Source organism: Homalodisca vitripennis, chromosome 5, assembly GCF_021130785.1.
Source record: "Homalodisca vitripennis isolate AUS2020 chromosome 5, UT_GWSS_2.1, whole genome shotgun sequence".
Classification (NCBI taxonomy): Eukaryota; Metazoa; Arthropoda; class Insecta; order Hemiptera; family Cicadellidae; genus Homalodisca; species Homalodisca vitripennis.
Window position 1 is genome coordinate 178,464,294 of NC_060211.1, and position 25,461 is coordinate 178,489,754.

Consider the following 25,461-nt stretch of genomic DNA (forward strand, 5'->3'; position numbering starts at 1 on the left):
GTTCAAATAAAGGATCCAGGACATTATTTGACGTTGGAATCAAAGTAGACGTAGCTACAACTAGTTCTAACAGCGGCCCTAACGACCCTGGCGCCGCCAGGGAGAAACTTTGCGAAAGTTTCTCACAGTTTTCATGAACACCCTAATACTGAAGACAGCGAAGATCTTGAAAGCTGTAGGCCTAATGCTGATGAAGGAGAAACAATGGTAGATAGCTTTACCTCAGAACCTGATCCTAAAGATGATATTGTTTTGGAAGATCACAATCGTGACATTCTAAATGCTAATGTAGATTCGGGGTTAGGAACTATAATTACCAGTTCAGATTTGGGACTTCTGAAAAACAAGGTGGTGACTGACAGTGTGATTGAGACTTTAGTGAAAATGGGTCCATCTTTGATGCCGTCAGATCTGCCAAGTGATGGAAAAAGAGCGTTTCCAAAAACGGTTCTTTTTTTCAAAAAGGCCGAACGGAGAGAGCGTCAGAAGAGATTGGCTTGTATGGAGTGAGACTGCTGAGTCCTTATTTTGTTTTCCATGTAGACTTTTCAATAATAATAGTGGGGGGTTGAAAAACACGATTCAAATAAGTCAGTTTTGTTAAGTAACGATGGATGGAAAAAGGAATATGGATGGCGGAAGCTTTACAACAAGCTACCTTTGCATGAAACCAGCGCTTCCCACAAAAATTGCTACATCCAATGGAGAGAGTTAGAAAGGAGGCTAAGTGATGGATCAGACATACATTCTCAACTCGACTCAGAACTGGCTTCAAGAACCAAATATTGGAGGGATATATTTCAAAGATTGCTCTCCGTGGTCATGTTCCTTGGAGAGCGAGGATTAGCTCTCAGAGGGACCTCTGAAAAAATTGGGGATCCCAACAATGGAAACTTTCTGGGTCTGATAGAGCTGTTAGCGGAATATGACCCTTTACTAAGAGAACATATTGCAAAAGTAAAAAAGGCCCAAGAAGAGGGAAAACGTGTTCAAGCTCATTATCTGTCTAAAGACTCTCAAAATGAATTCATTCAAGTTTGTGGGGAAAGAGTTCGACAGAAGGTATTGGAAGAAAGGAAGAAATCAAAATATTATGCTATTATTGCTGACTCTACCCCCGATGCCTCACATACTGAGCAAACAACGTTGATCTTGAGATATCTCTTAGATTGTGAATCAGAATTTAAAATTTGCGAACGATTTTTAAATTTTGTTGACTGTAACAAAAAAACTGGAATGGATGTGGCTAAGTTGATTATTAGCGAGCTCAACAAACACTCAATTCCGTTGAAGGAATGCAGAGGCCAGGGGTACGACAATGGATCCAATATGGCTGGAATATACAAAGGTGCCCAAGCCATCATAATGGAGACCAACAATTTGGCTTTTTATAATAACTGTGCCGCACATAGCCTCAACCTGTGTGGGGTTAATGCTGCTGAATGCTGCGAGGAAGCTACAACATTTTTTGGCATGCTGCAAAAGACGTATAACTTCTTTTCTAGAAGCCCTCAAAGATGGGAGTACTTAGAAAACAGAATAGGCTCTTCTCTGCACAGTATTTCTCAAACGAGATGGTCAGCCCGAGTAGATAGTGTGCGCCCTTTCGTAAAGCATTTTGCCTCTCATCATCAATGCCCTCAATGATTGTAAAGAACTGAATCTATCTGCAGAATGCAAGACAGATCTGAAAGGGCTATTGAAATATCTACAATCGTTCGAATGTATCATGATGTCGACAATATGGCTAAAGGTGCTTGTTGCAATAGACAACAAAAATAAAGTATTACAAGCCCGATCAACAACTCTAGACGTTGAAACAAAAAATCTGAATGATTTAATAGAGGAACTAAAAGTACTGAGAGACAGATGGAGCAATCTCTACACTGAGGCCAAGCTAGTGGCAGGCAACATGGCTGAGAGTGTAGATTGCGAAACTGATTTTAAGGAAAAAAGATTAAAGAAAAGAAAGATTTTTCATGACGAAACAAGGGACGGCACGGAACATCAATTAAAAAACGAAGAGGAACGTTTTAGGATTGATGTCTTCTTCAAGATCTTAGACTCAGTCTTAGGGGGACTGTCTCAGAGATTCGAGTTTGCTGGAAAAATCAGCAACCTTTTCCAATGTCTTTGGAAATATATTGAGGAAGACGACAGTTTTATTGAGCAGCAATGTTTGAGTCTGTGTCAAACATACAAAGAGGATATTGAGATGGAAATTTTAAATGAATTTAAACATTTGAAATCGATTCATCGCACTAACTTGGGGGAACAAACTCTTCAACCATTAAGTCTAATAAACGCTCTAAGGAAGAACAAACTAGATAGTTTATTTCCAAATATCACTACAGCGATCCGGTTGTTCTGTTGCATACCTGTATCTGTCAGCCAAGGGGAGAGGAGCTTCAGTTTGATGAAAAGAATTAAAAGTGCAAATCGTTCTACGATGACGCAAGACCGCATGAATGACCTGAGTATTCTAGCCATGGAGTCAGATTTGGCACGTAGTTTGAAATATGACGACATTATAGAAGACTTTGCTGGGAAGAAGGCCCGACGAGTTGTGTTTTAGTCATGTTTAATGTTAGTGAGTAACATAGCCCAATGTTTCTTTATTAATTTTCAATTTATGTTTTGTACAATGTTCATTAGGTTTTGTTCATTTAATTTTTTTTAGTTTTGTTCGTTAAGTGATTGTTCAATGATATTTAGTTTTTGTTTCATTAGGTTTTCCAGGAACCTATCATTAAGTTTTGTTTTCTACTAAAAAGGAGAGCGACACGAGTTGAACTTTAATTTTAATGATTTTATTCTTTGTTAATTATGTTTTGTCCATTTAGTTCATTAAGTGTATATTTTTTAAGGATGGTGTTTTTGATTTTAATTAAGTTCAGTGAGTTTTGTTTTGTATTGATTTAATAGTAAAAAAATAATCACTACATAATTATAAACCTCAATTCTTTCCATTTGTTTAGCAACATTTATTTATATAACTTAAATTGAAGTAAATACAGGAAAAATCACGGATTTGGCATAATTTTGAAGAAGTGAATCATTTAACAAATAAGTAAATCAAGTAATGGAGTAGTAAGTTTTGGAATAAAATAATGCTTGCTATGTTAATATAACCAATATGGGAATTTTGTTCTAACGTTGGGGGGGGGGTGAATTTTAATGTAATTAGGTTGGTTGCCTGTTGAATCTTTGGGGGGGGGGCCCCCGGTCTTCATGATTGCATAGGGGCCCGAGAATCCTGTCGCCGGGCCTGTTTGTGGGTGTATATTATAATTATATTGATTATATTGACATTGTTATGTCACAAATCTGATATAATTTTTTTATGTTTGTTCATGTCAGAGGATTTAATATCCTCTCATCGTTAATATTATCTTATTAAATTCAAATTAAGTTATGTTATAGTCAGATATCATTATATTACCCCAGAATAGACAAAAGTATGCAGTAACCAGATATTATATTTGAACCAGTTATACATTTAGTTTATACTACCAATGATTAACATAATTAATACTGAATAGAAATGTAAGACTTGATTTAATTTATGTAGTTAGTTTTTTTTTTTTTATAGGATTAATAGAGTATGTTTGTTGTAAGGTGTCCTCTAGCATGCTAGTGTGTATATGTTGTTAGTGTTATACTAGGGCTCAGTGTGTGCTTGGGAATGAGAGAGATTGCATGACAGTACGTTATGTGTGTTAGTGAGTGAGTGAGTGAGTGCGCGCGATGCGTGTGTGTGTGTGCGCGCGTGCGTGCGTGCGTGTGTGTGTGCGCGTGCGTGCGTGCGTGTGTGTGTGTGTGTGTTTTTTTTTTTTTTTTTTTTTTTTTTTTTTTTTTTTTTTTTTTTTTTTTTTTTTTTTTTTTTTTTTTATATAGAGGTACGAAAAAGATCTTCCAAAGACACCGCCATCGCTAAACTCCACCGCCCATCTTTACGGCAGATATACGATGTCGGTAGTGTGGGATTCCTACCCACTAAAAAAACATTCCTCTCCCCTCTCCCCGTAGATGGTACGGAGAGGACTGGATTGGAACCGCGTTAGCATTACTTCAATCCAGTCCGTGCTGCGTCTCACGACGTCCACTCCTGGCTACTGGTCCCTTTCTGCAATTTTGTCTCTTAGAAGCTGCTGCGCGTAGGCTGCAACGGCTGACCAGTTTTCCTCTTTGGCAATCATATAGGTCACCAGGCTTGAGGGGGACAGCCTGGTGCCTATGATCTCTTCGATGCTGCTCCTATAGTCCTTCCACCGAACACACTCGAAGAACGTGTGTTCGGCATCGTCGATCTTGTCTGGGCAGTATTTACACGTTTGCGTGGTGCACAAACCCATCTTAAAAAGATAGGCATTCAACTGTCCGTGTCCCGTCAGTAGCTGGGTCAGGAAGAAATCCGTATCCCCGTGTTTTCGAGAGATCCAGACATTGATGTTAGGAATCAGGCGCTCCGTCCATCTGCCCGTCTCCCCCAGCGTCCATCTGTCCTGCCACTCACGTAGAGTTTCCTTCTTTGCTGCCGTTCTTGCCTCCTCAGCGTTGACCACCCCATAAACCATTTACTTTGGCGTCGTAGAGTTTTGCCCTTTCGAACGCCAGCAAGTCGATTGGCGTGGCTCCCGCCAATACCAGTACAGCCGCCTCCGAAACCGTGCGGTAGGCACAGGTGACTCTGAGCGCACCTCGTCGTTGCACCGCTGCTATCTTGCGCCGGTAGGTCTTCTGTTTGAGGATATCCGCCCATATCTCCGCTCCGTATAGCAATATGGAGTGGACTACCTCTAAGAGCACCCTCCTTTTTCTGGTTCGCGGTCCTGTGTGTGTGTGTGTGCGTGCGTGCGTGCGTGCGTGCGTGCGTGCGTGCGTGCGTGCGTGCGTGCGTGCGTGCGTGCGTGCGTGCGTGCGTGCGTGCGTGCGTGCGTGCGTGCGTGTGTGTGTGTGTGTGTTCACAGTTCACAGTTCACAGTTCACAACCACCTTTATTCTAAAAAATTTCATAATTTTTACAATGTATTTTCCCAATGCACCATGCAAGGTGCGCGCGGGAACATCTTAAACTATATTATTGTTAATTACTGTTTGATGCTGGCAGTCCTCATGCAACAGTCCATTCTATATTACAAGTAGAAATTTGTTGATTTTTTTCAGACTGAAATTTAAACTTTCACTGTAAGAATTGAGGTATCTACTGTATAATCCATCGTGTTATGCATTAACGCCAAATATTCAACAAAGATACATTGAAACTACACATGAAATTGATTAATCAATTACCTCGCACCGATTCCGCACAATTACCCTATACAATAACTCTAATTTCAACAATGTATAATAATAAATAAGCAACATATGAATCCATAAATACATAACAAATGAACAGTAACAATATAATAAATGTATGAATACAATGTTTAACAATAAATAATTAACATTATGATAAATCTATAGATATTATAACAAATAAACAATAACAACAAGATAAATCTATAGATATTATAACAAATAAATAATAACAACGAGATAAATCTATAGATATTATAACAAATAAATAATAACAATGATATAAAACTATAAACTTATAACAAGTACAGTAAAAGTGAATTAGCATAGAACAAGTATGCTCTATTCAATAATAAATACAAAAGTATATGATAGAAAAGATAATGAATAACTAAATAAATAAATAAATAAATGGGGCGATTTAAGCAACTCTGATCTCAATCTGGCACGCTTTCAGTGACATAAGTTAATGCTTTCATTTTTACTTTAGGCTTTTTCTCAAAAAATAATTCATTGCCATAATAGGCTATGAACTTGTTAAAAAGTGTTGGGCCCATGTAGCAGAACTGGCATCTAGAGGAAACTGAACCAAAAAGAGGCAATTCAAGTTGATAAAACCTGGAACTGCGTGTTGTTCTATTTACGGCTTTGATTTTTATGGTGATCTAAATATTTATGTACATGCATTAACAAGCAAAACTTATACAGCTGGTCAAAATTTAATATATTATGTTCTTTAAAAATATGGCTAATTCGGTTTGTTCTTTGTAAACCAAACATTATGCGTAATGCGTGTCTTTGCGTCATTATTATTGGATTTAGAATTGTTTTAAATGTTTCCACCGTAGTGTATTAATCCAAATCTTAAAATACTCTCAAACCAAGAAAAATACAGTTGCTTCATGTGTTTATCTTTAAGGTGCTGCTTAAGATGGTATAAAGAGTAATTTACTTTCCTTAGCCGTTTCGATAGAAAGTTGATGTGGTGGTCCCATTTCAAATACCTATCAACATATAAGCCCAGATACTTCACACTATCCACAACCTCAATACTGGAACAGGTACACTCATACATACAGCAATGTGAATGACAAACTAAGTTAAAATAATTTCTTAAATAATCTCCATCATTGGATTGATTGAAAAAAACAAGACATTTTGATTTTGAAATATTGATTAAAAGTTTATTTTTAATTAGCCACTCCGACACCGCACTCAGATCCTCTTTAATCCTCAGTTTTAGTGTCTCTTTGTTGAAAGCAGAGCACACTAAGGCAGTATCATCAGCATATGCAAAGACTGATGAATGTAAAGGTAGTTTTAATAGGTCGTTTATGTATATAAGAAAAATAATTGGACCAAGTACACCACCCTGAGCCGTTCCATAGAGCAGTTCTAAAGATTCACTATACGATTTACCAATCTTTACCATCTGTCTTCTTTTAGTACATAGAGACATGAGCCAGTCCAAAGCAGCACCACCTATGCCATTCATTCTTAATTTATTGACTAGTATATGGTTATCTAGAGTATCAAAAGCTTTTTGAAAATCAAGATACACGGCCAGTACGTATTTACCCTGGTTTCTTGAGTACGTTATACTAGAAATGTGTTTCTCGAGTGCCAAATCTGTCCCCCTGCCCGGCAGAAATCCGTATTGGTTTTCCGAGAGAAGTAACCTAGTGTTAAAATAGTCCAGCAACTTATTTTTAGCGATTGTTTCAAATATCTTTGCTATAGTATTAATAACTGAAATCGGCCGGTACGATGATACCTCTGACGGGTCACCAGACTTTAGGACGGGTGTCACAGAAGCTACCTTGAAATCGTCTGGAACCAATCCTTGGGAAAAAGATTTTCTATAGATATTACAAAGTAAAGGACAAAATACGTTAATATTCTCTTTAATAGTTATAATATTTATTCCGTCAATGCCACAACTTGGTTTATTTTTCATTTTTACTATGGTATTGAATACTTCTTCATCGATTAAATCAAATTTTGAGAAAAAATAGTTATATTCGGACTGATCCTCAAGGAATAGGTCATATCCGAATTCTTTTGATCTTAAATCCGACACAATATTTGTAAAATAGTCGTTAAACTTATTGGCTATCATACGCTCATTGCCCTCTATTTCCAAAAGACTGCCATCTACCATTAATTTACTGAGTTTACTTTTTTTATTTTTCACTATTCTTTTTACAATGTCCCAATATTTCCTTGAATCACCATTTGCCCTATCAATCATAGATGAAAAGTAATCAATCTTTGCCTGCCTTATTCTCCTAGAGACGATTTTGGAAAAGTGTTTGTATTCAATCTTTAGTGCAAAATTGTTCCTATCTTTAGTAAAAGTTTTAAATAAATCATTTTTACGATTTATCAGAGAGATCAGATTATCAGAAAACCCAAGCATTTCGTTTTCTAGTTTTACTGTTAACTTTTTTCAGGTATGATGAGGCTTCCTGACATTCCAAATATACTCTATAAAATTCTGCCAGACATTTGTTCACATCATGTTCACTGAAAACGTTACCCCAGTCAGCCAAACTTAACTGTCTACGTAACATGTCATAGTCTATTACTTTAATAAAACAATTCCTACTGGTAATATTACAGTCTAATTGGGACAGTTTCAATTCTACAGCAAAATGGTCTGTTAAACTTAAATTTAAAATTCTACTTTTAAACTCTATATTCTTTGAATTTCTTACAAACACATGGTCAAGGCAAGAAGAAGCGCTGTTAAATATTCTAGTGGGGGCGTTAACATAGCTTATAAATCCATAGGATGACAATAGATTTAAATAGTCCTTACCTGAGCCATTATTATTTAATATACAAATATTTAAATCTCCTATAATAATTGTTGGGTTATGGGACAATATTTTCAAAGTCAGTTTTAAAGTGTTGGAATAAAAATTTACAATTACGATATATACCATATAATGAAATGTCCAAGAGCGTATTATTATAATTTACTGTGAAAGTGATATTGATTATCTCAGCAGTGGACAGCAAGATAAGGCGGTGAGTGCAGCGGAGGTCGCAGTCCACGTAGATAACGACCCCACCGGACTGGTTATCTGGTCGATCTTGTAGTATCAGGTCGTATCCGGGCAATTGATACTTCACCTCCTCTCCACTCTTTATCCACACCTCTGTCAATACTATAATTTTGTAATGTTGTGACAAACCACTTAAATAAATCACAAGTTCATCAAAGTTCCTTCGTAAGCTTCGAATATTCAAGTGGAATATCCCTAAACTATGGTCACTGAAATCTCGGCTTCTCATTTAACGGCTCGGGAGTTTTTAAACTGCTAATAATTCACTTAAAATTATTGTATCGTCAATCCAAGGCTGGTTAGATCCTCAAGGGAAGATATACGAATTTTTTTTTTCTTGTTCGGACTTCCTAACAAATATTTTTCCCTCTGTAACCCAAACAAATTTGTAATTCATATCCCTAAGTCTTTTGGCGTGGTATAAAATATTTTTGTTAAATGCAGTGAGATGCTCATTTACGTATACTCTTGTGGTCGGGATATCCCTTACAAATGTAGTTGACTCAAGCCTAGCTTTTTTGCAAGTTTTCAGAAGCAGGTCACGATTTTGCCGATTTGAAAACTGGATAATTATAGGTTTTGGGCCTTTATCACGTTTTGTCGGAATCCTGTGTATGGCCTGCACATCCCTCTCAAAGTCAATGGGTACGCCCACTGAGTTAGATAGTGTCTGGACAATATCACACATCTTCTCGTTGGGTTGTTCAGGAACGCCATCAATTTGAACATTTCTATTCCGATTATATTGTTCAAGTTGTAACAATTGAATTTTACACTCGGAGATTTCTTTTTTGAGGAGTGAATTTTCAGCCGAAAGTTCGCTGTGGGATTTTTCTAGAGACTTGACTTTACCTACAAATTCACTAATTTTTTTTTCATACTCGTCTATTTTAGCCGAGAAAAAATTCATCGATTCTGAGAATTCAGACATCTTTTCACTAAATTTTTTTTCGTAACTAGAAAATTGTTCCCTGATGGTTGTCTCCATTTTTTGCAAAAAATCAGTATGCATTTGGTTTATTAAGTCTTTTGGTATTTTAGTTTTCACGTTACAAGACTTACACCTCCAAGAGTCACGCCTAGCCTGTCCCATTCGGTTCCATGTCGATTCTAGAATGTCGGCACATTCAAAATGAAAATACAAATCACATACCGAACATTTGGCACACTCATTTGGTCCTGGAAGCGGGTCGTTGCACGTAGCGCAATCACTCTACGTGTGTGTGTGTGTGTGTGTGTGTGTGTGTGTGTGTGTGTGTGTGTGTGTGTGTGTGCGTGCGTGCGTGCGTGCGTGCGTGCGTGCGTGCGTGCGTGCGTGCGTGCGTGCGTGCGTGCGTGCGTGCGTGCGTGCGTGCGTGCGTGCGTGCGTGCGTGCGTGCGTGCGTGCGTGCGTGCGTGCGTGCGTGCGTGCGTGCGTGCGTGCGTGCGTGCGTGCGTGCGTGCGTGCGTGCGTGCGTGCGTGCGTGCGTGCGTGCGTGCGTGCGTGCGTGCGTGCGTGCGTGCGTGCGTGCGTGCGTGCGTGCGTGCGTGCGTGCGTGCGTGCGTGCGTGCGTGCGTGCGTGCGTGCGTGCGTGCGTGCGTGCGTGCGTGCGTGCGTGCGTGCGTGCGTGTGTGTGTGTGTGTGTGTGTGACATTCTATTTATGCGATGATTGGTGCTTATTTGTTAATAAAATACCAATATTATATCATTTGTTTATATCAGTATAAATTATCTGTGTATAGTGCACTTATTAGGCAGCACTTATACTTATACAACTGTATAGAAGTTTATAATGAGTGTTATTGTATTATTTTCTAGTTTAATGTATATTCCATTTCTAAGTAGTTTTTAAATTGATAATTGTGAGTTCGGAAAAAATATAGGTCGCAAAACATAGCGGATCGGTGGGAGGCTACTAAATAAATGGAGTCACCTAACGACTTGGATATTTCTAGTACTGTTGAATGTTTAGAGTTTGAAAATAGTTTTGATTTTAAATATTTTTTTTCTAATAATTTAAATAACGTAAATTTAAAAATTTTCCATTTGAATATAAGAAGTTATTCCAAAAATATTGATAGTTTATTGGTTTATTTGGAATCACTCAACAGAGATATTGATATTATCGTTTTAACCGAGGCATGGGTTGGTGACGACATGATCGTGTCGCATCTCGACGGTTATGAGGTAGTGAAGACTACAAGAAAAAGAAATCGTAACGATGGTACTCTTGTCTATGTGAAGAGGTCCTTATCTGTCGTGTCCGCTGAGGTAGCAATGGGTGATGTTTATGGGCTTACGTTTGATTTTGGTTTTTATGGTAGGAGATGTAACTTAACTGCTTTATACAGAACACATGACAGTGACACTGACCTATTTATTAACGAACTGGAACGGTATTATAGTAGTACAACAAAGAATAAAACGTATATCTTTTTAGGTGACATAAATTTAAACTTACTGAACACTGATATGTATGCAGAGCGTTACCTTAACATTTTGACAGAAACTGGTTTTGTGAGTTGTATAAATATACCCACACGTGTGACGGGTGACAGGGACAGTGGCTCGTGTATTGACCATATATTTGTTAATCATGATAATTTCCAAAACGTTCGGACAGCTGTCTCACACACAGGCATTACGGATCACTACAGCACTGCGCTGGAGATACAGTTCAGTGCTTCAGGAGTTAGGGTGCAACAGACAAATAATAGCTATATAGATACAAGTATATTTCGGAATATGTTAAGAAATGAAAGTTGGAATTCGATCATTTTATCAAATGATATTGAAACTAGTGCAAACAATTTTAAAAATATAGTTGACGAAATTACGCGCAAGGCAAATAAATCAAATATGGGTGGTTCTCGTCTCACTAAGTTAAAACCTTGGATCACGCCTGGTTTGATTAGGTCAATTAGAAAAAGGGACAAGCTAAGCAAATTGGTTAAGAAACAACCTTTTAACACAGAACTTATTAACTATTTTAAACGCTATCGAAATTCCTTAAATAACTGCTTAAAAGAGACTAGGTTGATTTACTATAGAGAAAAAATAAATCAGTGCGGGAATAATCAACGTTTATTTTGGAAGACAGTTAATGAACTGTCAGGAAGAAATAAAAATAAAGATTCTTTCCCAATAGGGAAATATATGCAGGGGACGGACAGTAACATTACTTACTGTGACTATGTGGACATAGCCGACGACTTCAATAACTATTTTTCAACAGTAGGATGTAACTTGGCAACTGCAATCGACTCAAGCGGCCCACCAGTGTTATGTGACAGGGATTACTCTACCGACTCCATTTTTACTTTAAGCACTGTAACTGAGACTGACATTATTGAACAGGTTAACAACTTACGTGGACTGTCCGCGCCTGGGTGTGATGGTGTATCAGCCTCCCTTCTCAAAAATAACATTGAATTTTTTTTTAAACCATTATTGCATATCTTTAATTTGAGCATTATTTCAGGCAAATTTCCATCTGTTTTTAAATTGGCAAAAGTTATTCCGCTCTACAAAAATAATGATTTCCGTACCAAAAGTAATTACCGTCCAATTTCATTATTAAGCGTTTTTTTCTAAAGTACTCGAGAAAATAATTAAAAATCAATTAGTTAAGTATTTAAATAACAATAATATTTTAACCTCATGTCAGTATGGATTTAGAAGAGATAAAAACATAACAGATGCGTTGTACATGCTGACTAAAGGAATTAACGATGCTATTAGTTCGAATAGGCGTTGCCTCATTGTATTTTTAGATTTGGCTAAAGCATTTGACTCCATTTCACGGAGTAAGCTCTTACAAAAGTTACATTGTATAGGCTGCCGAGGTAGCACATACTTATGGTTTGAGAGTTACCTGTCGGACAGGAAGCAATATGTATCGATATGTGGAGCAAAGAGTAGTGAACAGCAAGTAGACTACGGAGTCATCCAGGGAAGTACACTTGGTCCCATTCTTTTCCTGATATATATTAACAATCTTGCCAATCTGTATGTGGAGGGTGAGTTGTTTCTCTTTGCAGATGATTCCGCAATACTATACGAAGGAAAGAATTGGGGAGAAGTCAAAACTAAGACATTACGTGGCTTATCCATAGTAAAAAAATGGTTTGATCAAAACTTATTATCTTTAAATGTTTCCAAAACGAAATTCTTGCCAATTTCATTACGAACTAATAATGATTTTAATGAAAATAGTCTAAAACTTCATTCCTGTGGCAATTTCACGAGTGAAACATGCGGTTGTGACACTATAAGGAGTGTCGATTCATATAAATATCTAGGAATTATGTTTGACAAACGGATGCGTTGGGCAGAGCACATAGATTACATGAAAAACAAATTAAGAAAATTTATTTTTGTATTTAGGCAGCTACGTGAAATTTTAAATTTTAATGAATTGAAACTTGCTTATTTTGCTTATTGTCAATCAATGTTATTGGTTGGTATTATAGCTTGGGGTGGTGCCTATAAATCAGTATTAGAACCTATAAATGTTGTCCAAAGAGCCATTCTTAAGACTGCCCTGTGTAAAGGTAACCGTTATGCATCATCTGCACTTTTTAATGATATGGGAGTTTTGGGGGTCAGGCAGCTATATGTAAAAACATTGGTTTTGTATATGTATAAAAACAATAACACAATTTTTAGACGAACTAACCATAGGTACGGAACTAGGATTTCAGTTTCAGTAAATATTTTAACAGATAGATTAACTAAAAGCTTTACATTAACTAATTCTCATTATATAATGCAAATTTTGATTAGAAATTTACCGAGACCATTAACTGATTTTTATAATATAAAAATTGGAATATTTAAGAAGCTACTGGTTAATTGGCTCACGGATTTGGGAGGGGAGGCAACGGAGAACGTTATTGCATCCAATTACAGATAGGATTTTCTTTTTCTTTTACTTCAGGCTCATGTCTGTTACTAGCCTATGCCCCGTTACCTTACTTACTTTTTTTTTGTATCATATCTGAGTTATATATGATTAAAACTTATCGGCAATGTGGGTCGACCTGTCTTTTCAACGACTCGTGCCCACGCACAGGCTTGCCTATGTGGGTACTTTTTTTTCCTATATTTTAAGTAATGTTAATGTTTTAGAAAATTACTATAGTATATGCCTATATTACTCTATTATGGAACTGTAATTTCTTTATTTGGAAATAAATAAGGTTTTGAAAAAAAAAAAAAAATATATATAGTATGCATTCCTTGGATTTGTCACTGGACGGAACTAACTCCCTTGTCAGTGTCTGTGTGTGTGTGTGTGTATGGGGCTGTGGCTTGCAAATACACAGTATAATAGTTAACATGAGTCTTTTATGTCAATATGATAAAGAAAAATATTCACCACATAATATGACAATTTATATTATGGATCCCTAGGCGTTGACACTGGACGGAATGAACTCTCACGTCAGTGCCTAGAGTATAGGACAATGGCGGGCACATATACAGTCTACTAGTAAACCGTTCTCTTTTATGAATAAATGATGCACCATAGAATATGACGGTAAACAGAGTCGGTAGTCTCTTTACCCTTTTACGATAATGTTATGGAGGAGGAGGAATCTGACATAGTGAATGAAGGCGGAGACAAGGAGAAAGACGAATCGGGTACTTATAAATGCAGGAATAACATGGCAGTGAAGATGGTGATAAACAGGGTTCACAGAATCAGGACATCAGATTGTGACTGTTTCAGTCATTGAATCCATATAAACCAAAAATAATGTGATTCTGATATATGATGATGTCTGAAGAATAACTAGCAGAGTTCAACTATCGTGGTATCTTATGTATTTTTTCCAGAAAACGGCAATGCTTGAAAAAGAAAAATGATTAATAAGGAAAGCAGTTTTTGTGTACAAAGTAATTCCCAAATATTGTGTGCATGGACATTATAATAATTAATTTGAAAGTGAACAGACAGATATACGAGGTAAAATCTCTTACCAGCAGCGTTGGTAATGATGTAGGCAGCAAGAGATATAACTACGGCCCACTGTATGAATTCCGTCCCTATCCCATTTTCACATTGTTGGTTGAAATAAGCAAAACATCCCTGAAATATAACATAAATAATTATAACCATATATTAGGAGCTCATAAAAATTAGTATAGACAATCTTATAATGTCTTTAAAGGTTCTGTGAACTGTTAAAAAATAGGACATTTAATTTTTTTTTTAACAATGTGGAGTCCGTATGGAATCGTCCCTGTGACTTAATGGTGAATTGTTTAAATAAAGTAAACATTTTATGCACTTTAAATATAAAAACTTTTGTGTGATAGCGGTTTTACTCTTACAACAATATATATATATATATATATATATATATATATATATATATATATATAAATATATATATACATTAAACTGTATAAATGGCAATAGCCTTATTTAATTTCAATAAACATTGAATCACAAAAAGTACTTGCTCCGCCGGGAGTCGAACCCGGATCTCTCACTTGCCGGGTGAATGTGCTACCATTACACCACAGAGCGCTTACTTTTTCCGATTCAATTATTTTGTATTTGGCCGTATCTGTCACATATGCGTTTAAATAAACAAATGTGATTCAATGTTTATTGAAATTAAATAAGGCTATTGCCATTTATACAGTTTAATGTAAATAAAAGTCGTTTGACAGGTATTTGGTCTTCCGATCATATGTTAGTTTGTTTATTTAAACGCATATGTGACAGATACGGCCAAATACAAAATAATTGAATCGGAAAAAGTAAGCGCTCTGTGGTGTAATGGTAGCACATTCACCCGGCAAGTGAGAGATCCGGGTTCGACTCCCGGCGGAGCAAGTACTTTTTGTGATTCAATGTTTATTGAAATTAAATAAGGCTATTGCCATTTATACAGTTTAATGTAAATAAAAGTCGTTTGACAGGTATTTGGTCTTCCGATCATATGTTAGTTTGTTTATTTAAACGCATATGTGACAGATACGGCCAAATACAAAATAATTGAATCGGAAAAAAGTAAGCGCTCTGTGGTGTAATGGTAGCACATTCACCCGGCAAGTGAGAGATCCGGGTTCGACTCCCGGCGGAGCAAGTACTTTTTTGTGATTCAATGTTTATTGAAATTAAATAAGGCTATTGCCATTTATACAGTTTAATGTAAATAAAAGTCGTTTGACAGGTATTTGGTCTTCCGATCATATGTTAGTTTGTTTATTTAAACGCATATGTGACAGATACGGCCAAATACAAAATAATTGAATCGGAAAAAGTAAGCGCTCTGTGGTGTAATGGTAGCACATTCACCCGGCAAGTGAGAGATCCGGGTTCGACTCCCGGCGGAGCAAGTACTTTTTGTGATTCAATGTTTATTGAAATTATATATATATATATATATCCATTGTTGTGTTTAGTATTCATGTTAAATGCATGTTTTAGAGTTAGTGAAGTTGACACACAACATGGTGGTTGTGATTCCTGACAGCGTGTCACAACGCTCTGGTACGATTTGTTTATTTTAACCTAGTTTGTAATTATGTGTTAGGTTAGTTATTTACTTGAAGAAGAGATCAGAATTTAGATCTCGAAACGTAGTGTTACTGATTTTTTGTTTCACTTAACAATGGGGAATGTCCGGAAAAATCCTGTTTCCTTCATGAAGTTAGTGTCAGAATGATCAAAATAAGGAAATTAATGCCTTATTTTATCACGTTAAGTTAGGCAAAGTGTCAATAAGCACCCATAAAGTATAAATACAATTAAGCAATTTAAAACTCGTCTAAAACACATAATGGTGTCTAGTGTGTTCTGTTGTATCGATGTTTTCATTATGAGCCGCTAGGATTTACGAAAAGCTTAGGATCCAATATCAGTGAGTGTGTGTTTAAGTGAATGTGTGGAAGTGTAAGTTTGGATGTGTATATGGATGAATAAATCGATTGGAAATCTTTTGAGGAATACTTGAAGATGTCAATTCAGATGATATATCTGAGGCAAATCGAACGACCAATCTTCTATTCCAGAATAAGAAACCAGTATGACCAACGAGTTATGATGGTTACGTTGTTGGGCATATCTTCCTATATACGTTAATAACGGCATGTACACCTAGAGCTGTAATGATATTCTCAAATGTATAGTCTTTGGTTGCCATAGTCAAATATATCATCATATATAGTAGTGTATTTCAGTTTAAATGTTATTGTAAATGCAGTTAAAAATTAATATATTAGACAGCTCTGATAAATATAAGCTACGATATCTTACAGCCACCTCACATGCAATATTTAGTTCATTAGTTGAGATTTAAGACAAATAAGAAACACCCTCGTTGACTAAATATATTGATACAAGATTCCGGAGCCACAAATATACACGATTGATTAAATATACTATCATATGTTAGCAATATATTACCAAAAAATAATACGTCACTTTCATCATCAGATACTTTCTTAAGTACAGTCAATAATGAATAAAAGAAACAGCACAGTCCCTAGCACTGACCCTTGTGGAATTCCTTTAAATAAGTTCTTACAAACCCAGACTATACCTATAATTCTGTGAAGGCATACAAGCAGCTCACCATGCTTACAGCGGACCCGAACACGGATCCGAAGAGTGGTTTCTTGTATCCCCAGATGCTGACTATTGGAGGAGACACGACGGTACCGGTCAGCATAACTGCGGCGATCAACACGGCACACAGGTCGCTACGAATCGATATTCCGGTCTTGTTGAAGATTGTCTGGGCGCACATAATAACAACAGAGCCTCCCGATAACTGGTAGAATGTATGGAGGCTGAACAGTATCAAGACCGCCTTCAAGTTTCCTTTCCTCGTCAATAGGTCTTTCCACTGGCCTCTTTCTTCTTTGGCGAGAGCCTGCAAAAACCATTCAAATGAGAGTTTAAGATATTTCGTTTCTGAACATTTCCATTATTAAGAGCTCTTAAACTTCTGTTTGTAGATCCACAATTAATGTATTCTTTTTTTACAAAGAATTAGTCAAAATTTTACATTACAATATAAGTATGTTAAAGTAAACATAATTCTATACCGCACATGTTTTAAATTATCGGCATTTAGGTTAAATAGTTAGAGTGGTAATATAATTACAGTGTCTAGGTGTGTATAGACACTGTAATTATATTATCATTCCAACTATTTTATCAAGATGCTGATAATTTAAAAATGTTCGGTACAGAATATATATATATATATATATATATATATATATATATATATATATATATATATATATATAATATTACATATATATATATTATATCATATAATATAATATATATATATATATATATATATATATGATATAAGATTAAGTGAGATAAATCGTATAGTTCCCACATTTCATAGTACCTTGATTTGGATTAAAACACAATAACTATTCCATACCCTATAGTTATATTTTTAAATAGATTTTTAGATATACAATAGAGCGTCGATTATATGAAACAATTGGTGCAGGGAGGTTTATGGATAATCGATTTTTCGGATAATCAAATATCACTGTAAATATGTCTAGTTTTTTGTTCGCGTTAGGGGAATGGGAGGGACAGAAAAACGCGTTTTTGGACTAGAACGCACAATAGCACCTTTTAATATCACACGAAAGTATAAAATATAATGTGAAGGTGACACCTGAAGCAGGGATTGCACATACAGTACATACAATTTTGGCTCAGTGACTTAGATATATTAGAAACAGTACAAAACTTACTTAAAATGAGATAAAATATGAACAGTACAAAATCAACCAAAAATTAGACAGATATGATAAAACAGTCAACAAAATTAACCTGGAAAAAAATTTTGATATATTTGTTTGTTTAAGTTTTGACATCCGTTTTTATGCCGCTAAGACTCATGGGCATTTTAAAGACAGCAGCTGCTTAGCATCACATTCATCTTGCTGTTCCAACAATTTAATACCAGTCTCAGAGTACTGTAATGCTTCTTCATTGGTTGGACCTTTTTCAACCAAGACGTCATCATCGTCCTCATCAGAGTCATCTTTAGGCTCTTGTACCTGTGCTATTATGTCATCATCTGTCAACAGTTCATTGCCGGGATCACCCTCATCACACTCTAGCCATCACATTCATGAGTATGTGTTTAACTAATCCGTGAGCGGCGCTGAGTGTTCAATAGCAAGGTAATGTAGATTATATAGATCCTATAAATCATACTGCCAATATATCACACGATGTTTATTCATTCAATATATTTATCAATGAATATGAACTTTTCAATGATTTTGACAATACAACCGATACCGACGATGGGAAGGAACATGTGGTAGGCACGCACAAGAGCACACCAATAGGACATTCATAATCATAATATACGACTCGAGTCGGATAGGGTTGACCAATTGTACAGTTTCGGCAAGATTTGGATTTCGGTTAACCGACGTTTCGGATAATCGACGCTCTACTGTAAAACCAACAAACAAAATAGTAATCAAAATTTATCCTCCTATATCTATTATAATGTCACATAAAATCGATCGTATTTTCAATATGGCAAAACAATCACACACGAGTTATTCCTTACTTTGAACAAAAATACGATACAGAAGTTACCTTGATCGCTTTGACCTCTTCCAGTACAGCAGCTTCTGGCATTTGTCGCAGCCACATCAGAGTTTTAATCGATTCTTTTTCCTCTTTTTTCAGGAGGGAATAGTGGGGTGACTCTGGCATTTTCGGGTACAGGAGCAGAAACCCGATGATGGGAACACAGGACATCAGGATCAGCGCGTGGTACGAGATGTGCGGTCCTATGGAGAACGTCACCAGGAGCGGAATCCTCATAAACAATGAAAATGCTGATGAAACTGATGCTCGATCGGAATTCTAGAGATAACAAGTGTTTTCTGTTCAGAAAATTAAGTTTTAACACAAGATTCATTATCTTCCTCAAGGCAATCCTCAAATTCAAATATACATATATATATATATATATATATATATATATATATTAATTAGTATTTGAAAGGTTCTCATTTGATGTTTACGTAATCTGTTACGTCATACAAAAGCTTAAACAAATCTCCTTAGACGGACACAGACTAGCGTGCTGAGCTTGCGCTGATCTGTGTATTTGATGTTCAATGTGAAATCGACTTTACAGACATTTAAAGTCACAAGTTTATTTTATTTTACTAGGTTTTAATAGAACAATTAAAATTTAGTAATTCATTGAAAGTGTAAATCAATCTTGATTTTTAAACGTAAATAATAGTAATATTCAAGCAGGGAATTGTCTGAAATGTCACATTTTTCAAATGTCTTGTAATTATTATATTATTGCTAATAAAATTTGATAAGCCTCAATTTCGTCGTTGTAAAGATAAGAAGCAACATATTACAACACTCTCAACAATATATTTTAGAAACTAACCTTACCGTGGCTATTTCAGCAACATAGACAGGAGTCGCCGCCATTGCCCCTCCCAAGGCAATGCCAGTGAGCAGTCTGCCCACATACATCAACCAGATGGACCAGACACACATCAACCCCCAGCCTGCCAGCAGAATCAGCTGGTACACCATAAGGGTCCGCCTGTATCGTTAAGAGAAAAGTGATCATCAGTCTGCCCACATACATCAGCCAGATGGACCAGACACACATCAACCCCCAGCCTGCCAGCAGAATCAGCTGGTACACCATAAGGGTCCGCCTGTATCGTCAAGAGAACAGTGATCATCAGTCTGCCCACATACATCAGCCATATGGACCAACACACAGTAGCACCTAGTCGGCTAGCAACGTCAGCTGGTACACCATAAGTCCGCTTGTATCGCCAAGAGAACAGTGATCATCAGTCTGCCCACATACATCAGCCAGATGGACCGACACACATTAGCACCTAGTCAGCTAGCAACGTCAGCTGGTACACCATAAGGGTCCGCCTGTATCGTCAAGAGAACAGTGATCATCAGTCTGCCCACATACATCAGCCATATGGACCAACACATAGTAGCACCTAGTCGGCTAGCAACGTCAGCTGGTACACCATAATAGTCCGCTTGTATCGCCAAGAGAACAGTGAGCATCAGTCTGCCCATATACATCACCCAAAAGGTCTTTGAAAAGCTTAGCTGTAGAGTCACTCGCCTGGCTAACTTTAGGTAATGCAATGGACTAAAGTGCAATCTTTGTTTTTCTGGTATTTGCTTTACCATTTTTCGTCTTTTCAAATTAATTTACCGTCAATCCCAAAGAAAGCGTCAATTAATTACTACTGAACGTCAGCTGAACGTAGTGTACATGACCTAACATTGTTCGGCTCTTTGGTATTGTACCGACCACATTCCTATTGGAGGAAGTGTTTATATATAGACAACAGTAATTCATTACAATTACTGTATCGACTTGAGTTTCGTTGGTCTGAACTTGAATTTATGAATTATCTTGAGGAATATGTTTCAAGGTGCAAGGTGGGCTCCTGAATCCTGCACTGAAGATCAGACACTCCCAGTCATCATCAACAAACACTTCTACACCACGTGAAAATCAGTAAATTGGAAATAATGTTGCAGTATATAGGGGGGAGGGGCTTTGAGCACAAAACAAGCTAAGATATAAGAAACAATAGTAACTATATATAAAAAACAGACCTGCGGCCCACAAAGTCTAGGAGCCACCCCGAGAGGAAAGGACCGATGGCAGTACCGAGTGGTGCCAGAGAGGCGAGCCACGCCCCTTGTCGTTCTGTCACAGGAAACCTGGAGTCTGGAGCCTCCAGCAGTACTACAGAGGGGGAACTCCAGCCCAGAGTGAAACCCGTCGAGAATACTCCTAGATTTGCTAAAACGTATCGTCGCCTTTTAGAATATACATCTATGTAATTACAACTACATCGCTAAGTTTATTATATGCATTTTTAATATAGTACTTGGAATACGCAAAAGAATATTTTCTGAACATTTTTTTCTGGAGATTAAAGTATTTCGAAGTGTTGTTTTTACTCTTTTGTTATTAGTTTTCTACGTAACAGATTTAACAGATATATTTATTAGCCTCTGGATTGATTAGGCCTAAATCTTATTTCATAATAGTTCAATCCATGTTCGTGTGTTGTAAGTTGTTAATGACTATGAATAATTTGAAAGGCTTGTGGGATTTCGAACACGTGCCATGTGACATTTGCCAGTGTTATACCTTTGTGTAACATATAACGACGGCAAATGCCCGAAATCCTACTCTTGTCTTCTTTTTTAAAACAATGTTATACCTTTTTGTAACATATAACGACGGCAAATGCCCGAAATCCTACTCTTGTCTTCTTTTTTAAAACAATGTTATACCTTTTTGTAACATATAACGACGGCAAATGCCCGAAATCCTACTCTTGTCTTCTTTTTTAAAACAATGTTATACCTTTTTGTAACATGTAACGACGGCAAATGCCCGAAATCCTACTCTTGTCTTCTTTTTTAAAACAATGTTATACCTTTTTGTAACATATAACGACGGCAAATGTCCGAAATCCTACTCTTGTCTTCTTTTTTAAAACAATGTTATACCTTTTTGTAACATATAACGACGGCAAATGCCCGAAATCCTACACTTGTCTTCTTTTTTAAAACAATGTTATACCTTTTTGGTAGGTAGCCTTTCAGGCTCTGATATATAGGCACCTGGTCATAACTGGAAGAATACCAACTTCCGGCTTTTCACAGCATGCACCACCAGCTCTGATATATAGGCACCTGGTCATAACTGGAAGAATACCAACTTCCGGCTTTTCACAGCATGCACCGCCAGGCTCTGATATATAGGCACCTGGTCATAACTGGAAGAATACCAACTTCCGGCTTTTCACAGCATGCACCACCAGGCTCTGATATATAGGCACCTGGTCATAACTGGAAGAATACCAACTTCCGGCTTTTCACAGCATGCACCACCAGGCTCTGATATATGGGCATCTGGTCATAACTGGAAGAATACCAACTTCCGGCTTTTCACAGCATGCACCGCCAGGCTCTGATATATAGGCACCTGGTCATAACTGGAAGAATACCAACTTCCGGCTTTTCACAGCATGCACCACCAGGCTCTGATATATAGGCACCTGGTCATAACTGGAAGAATACCAACTTCCGGCTTTTCACAGCATGCACCACCAGGCTCTGATATATAGGCACCTGGTCATAACTGGAAGAATACCAACTTCCGGCTTTTCACAGCAATGCACCGCCAGGCTCTGATATATAGGCACCTGGTCATAACTGGAAGAATACCAACTTCCGGCTTTTCACAGCATGCACCACCAGGCTCTGATATATAGGCACCTGGTCATAACTGGAAGAATACCAACTTCCGGCTTTTCACAGCATGCACCACCAGCTCTGATATATAGGCACCTGGTCATAACTGGAAGAATACCAACTTCCGGCTTTTCACAGCATGCACCACCAGGCTCTGATATATAGGCACCTGGTCATAACTGGATGAATACCAACTTCCGGCTTTTCACAGCATGCACCACCAGGCTCTGATATATAGGCACCTGGTCATAACTGGAAGAATATCAACTTCCGGCTTTTGACAGCATGCACCACCAGGCTCTGATATATGGGCATCTGGTCATAATTTGGAGAATACCAGCTTCCGGCTTTTGAAAGCACGCACCATCAGGTGAAAGAACATTCCTATTTATATAGAATTGAATTTTATCATATTTTGTGTTTTTGGAAGGAAACTTTAAGTGTTATGTACAAATTGTGTTTTAATATTCATGAAGCACCTCTTTATTTACTATTCTTAAGTTAAAACTATTTTGGCAACTTATAAATGTATTGACAGCAATTTCTTACTCTTCAGTTGAGTCACATTGGATCGACGCTTTGCATTCTAAAACGAAAACTTTCATAATTTATATTGGCAACTTCTTACGTATCCCCAGAAACCAATCCATTAAAATCTGAAAATACTGTAAATTGTACCGTTATTTAATTGCATTATGTACAGTATATATATTGGCAACCCTATAACTCGTTACTAGTTAGCATAACTTGTCTCCGATGTCTTGGATCTAAATTCTCGGCAAAATAGCAACCTAATTGCCACACGTAGTAATTTGTTCTCTCTTGAACTTTGTAGCTGAAGGAAGATCTTGCTGCCGAGCAACTCCTCGGGGGCCTTGTCCGTAACCTAATTATAAGAGTTACATTTTCGTATTATAAATTAGCCCTTTTATGCGCGACATCTATTTTCAAGGTAATATAAATTAAATTTGTAAATACGTATGTTGATGTTTTATTTATGTATTATTTATATGTCCTTCTGACGAGACCATTTTTTTGTGAATACAGTCGTCTCGATAAATGACTAATACCATCGCAATTCTCTTTTAGGCGAGTTTGAGTTCAGTTTTTAAGTACAACTTCGAGATCGACTTCTTGTTCAACTTTGGGCACTTCTAGTATTCGTGTTCTAGTCTTCTAAACTCCCTTGTTCAGACTGCAGCTGCAATGTAAAGCCAAGATGCTGACGCCGCGTTTGTGAGTCGACATCAACATGAATGGAAGTAAATTTTAAAGTTCCTATGGAAAATTCGTAGAACATCGGAACAATTAAACCCACCCCTAAGATATCATTTAAGTTCATTATTACTTTATTTTGGTTGCAACTTGGCAAGATATTAGTATATTTTTACATCTAGAAGTGGTGCTTGTAGGTTTTATTTACCACAGTTAAATTTATAAACGAAATTTGAAAATTGAATATTTTTATTAATTACCTTAAAGATCTCAATCTCCATGTGTTTCGTCCATGCGGTACAACATGTGCTCATGCCCTTATGAAATATAACGCGTGCTTGTGAACACGATAACTATTGTGACTATTAATAGATTCAGACTAAACCTGGTACAGAGGCAGTATTTGCCCGTACCTTGGATGAGTTCTTGACCAAAACAGCTTTAAGCTTGACTAATATTCCCAACTTAGACACAATGTAATACATGTTTTAACATAATAAGTAATTATAATAAGTAAGTATAACCAACTTTACTAGTGTAGTTATTCATAACTAACTAAACAAATCAAGATGGCGACTATTCACATTTCTGCAAACTTTTTTATGTTGGATATTTCACAAAATCAAAATTGATAGTTTTCATAAAATTGTCAAGCAGCTTAAACAAGATGTGTTCTTAGGTATTTTTCAATTACGATTAAGCTTCTCATGGTGACTACCGGTCAAAGTTTTATAGGCATAAAATTGAACCGTTGTAAGCGAAAATGTTTACAAACATAATTGAACTAAATCAAGTCTACGTTTCAATTAGGAAATTAATATCCTCATAACGATTCTTATCTTGTAAAGATTGAAGATCATGGATTTTAAAAATATTTAAATCTTTTACAATTTTACTGTATTACCATTTACAATCGGTGTCCTATCAGACTTACGAAAATTAAATGTCTAAACAAATAATGAATCTTCAATTTAACATTTTACAGGACGGTCACATATAAACTATACCTCTCTTCAGTTTGAGCCGGGAGGGTTTTATTGACTTAAATGAAACTTTATAACGTTATATTTTGATGGAATTGATTAAACAATTTGGTAATATGGCATAAGTAAATAAGACCTATGATTATGTTACCTATGAACACTGCTATGTACAAATTGGTTCTGGAACCTCCAGTTTTAGACAGTTCGTACGTTGTCTCCTCCATAGTCACCTCTCATCAACTCCGTATCATTACCGCAATAACAGACAGACTACGCGTGTGCGCTTCCCTATCTCTCGAGATTGTTCTAGCGGTATCGTCTTATCTTTATTGTACAATGACGTACCTAGTTAATCGCTTAAGACATTGTAGTTTTCTACAACTGCACTGTAAATGTTTTAGAACCAAGGTACCCAAGCAATTGCTGTACCAAGTATTTTAACACAGCAAGGTATTTTAGCAACTGTATTCATTACTGTCTATAAGATATTTCCAGAACTACAGACCTGAAATTGAACATAAAACTATTTCCTGACAAGATCGAGTTTTATTATACCATTTTTAACACTGGCACGTTGTGTTATACACGGACACGGTTCTCCA

At 36.8% G+C, this 25,461-nt stretch overlaps 1 protein-coding gene across 3 annotated transcripts in view; it reads right to left on the reverse strand.

The window, feature by feature from the left end:
* The window catches only part of LOC124363239 (facilitated trehalose transporter Tret1-like), a 42,260-nt gene extending 17,094 nt beyond the window's left edge, over positions 1-25,166 (reverse strand). For all 3 annotated transcript variants that reach the window (XM_046818411.1, XM_046818413.1, XM_046818412.1), the window contains exons 1-6: positions 25,011-25,166; positions 21,006-21,195; positions 19,791-19,947; positions 18,966-19,238; positions 16,945-17,244; positions 14,336-14,444 (exon numbers count right to left, since the gene is read on the reverse strand). In XM_046818411.1, the coding sequence (XP_046674367.1) occupies positions 14,336-14,444; positions 16,945-17,244; positions 18,966-19,238; positions 19,791-19,947; positions 21,006-21,195; positions 25,011-25,083 (1,102 nt within the window). In that variant the 5' untranslated portion in view covers positions 25,084-25,166. The remainder of the gene's footprint in view (positions 1-14,335; positions 14,445-16,944; positions 17,245-18,965; positions 19,239-19,790; positions 19,948-21,005; positions 21,196-25,010) is intronic.
* Positions 25,167-25,461: the final 295 nt, after the last annotated feature.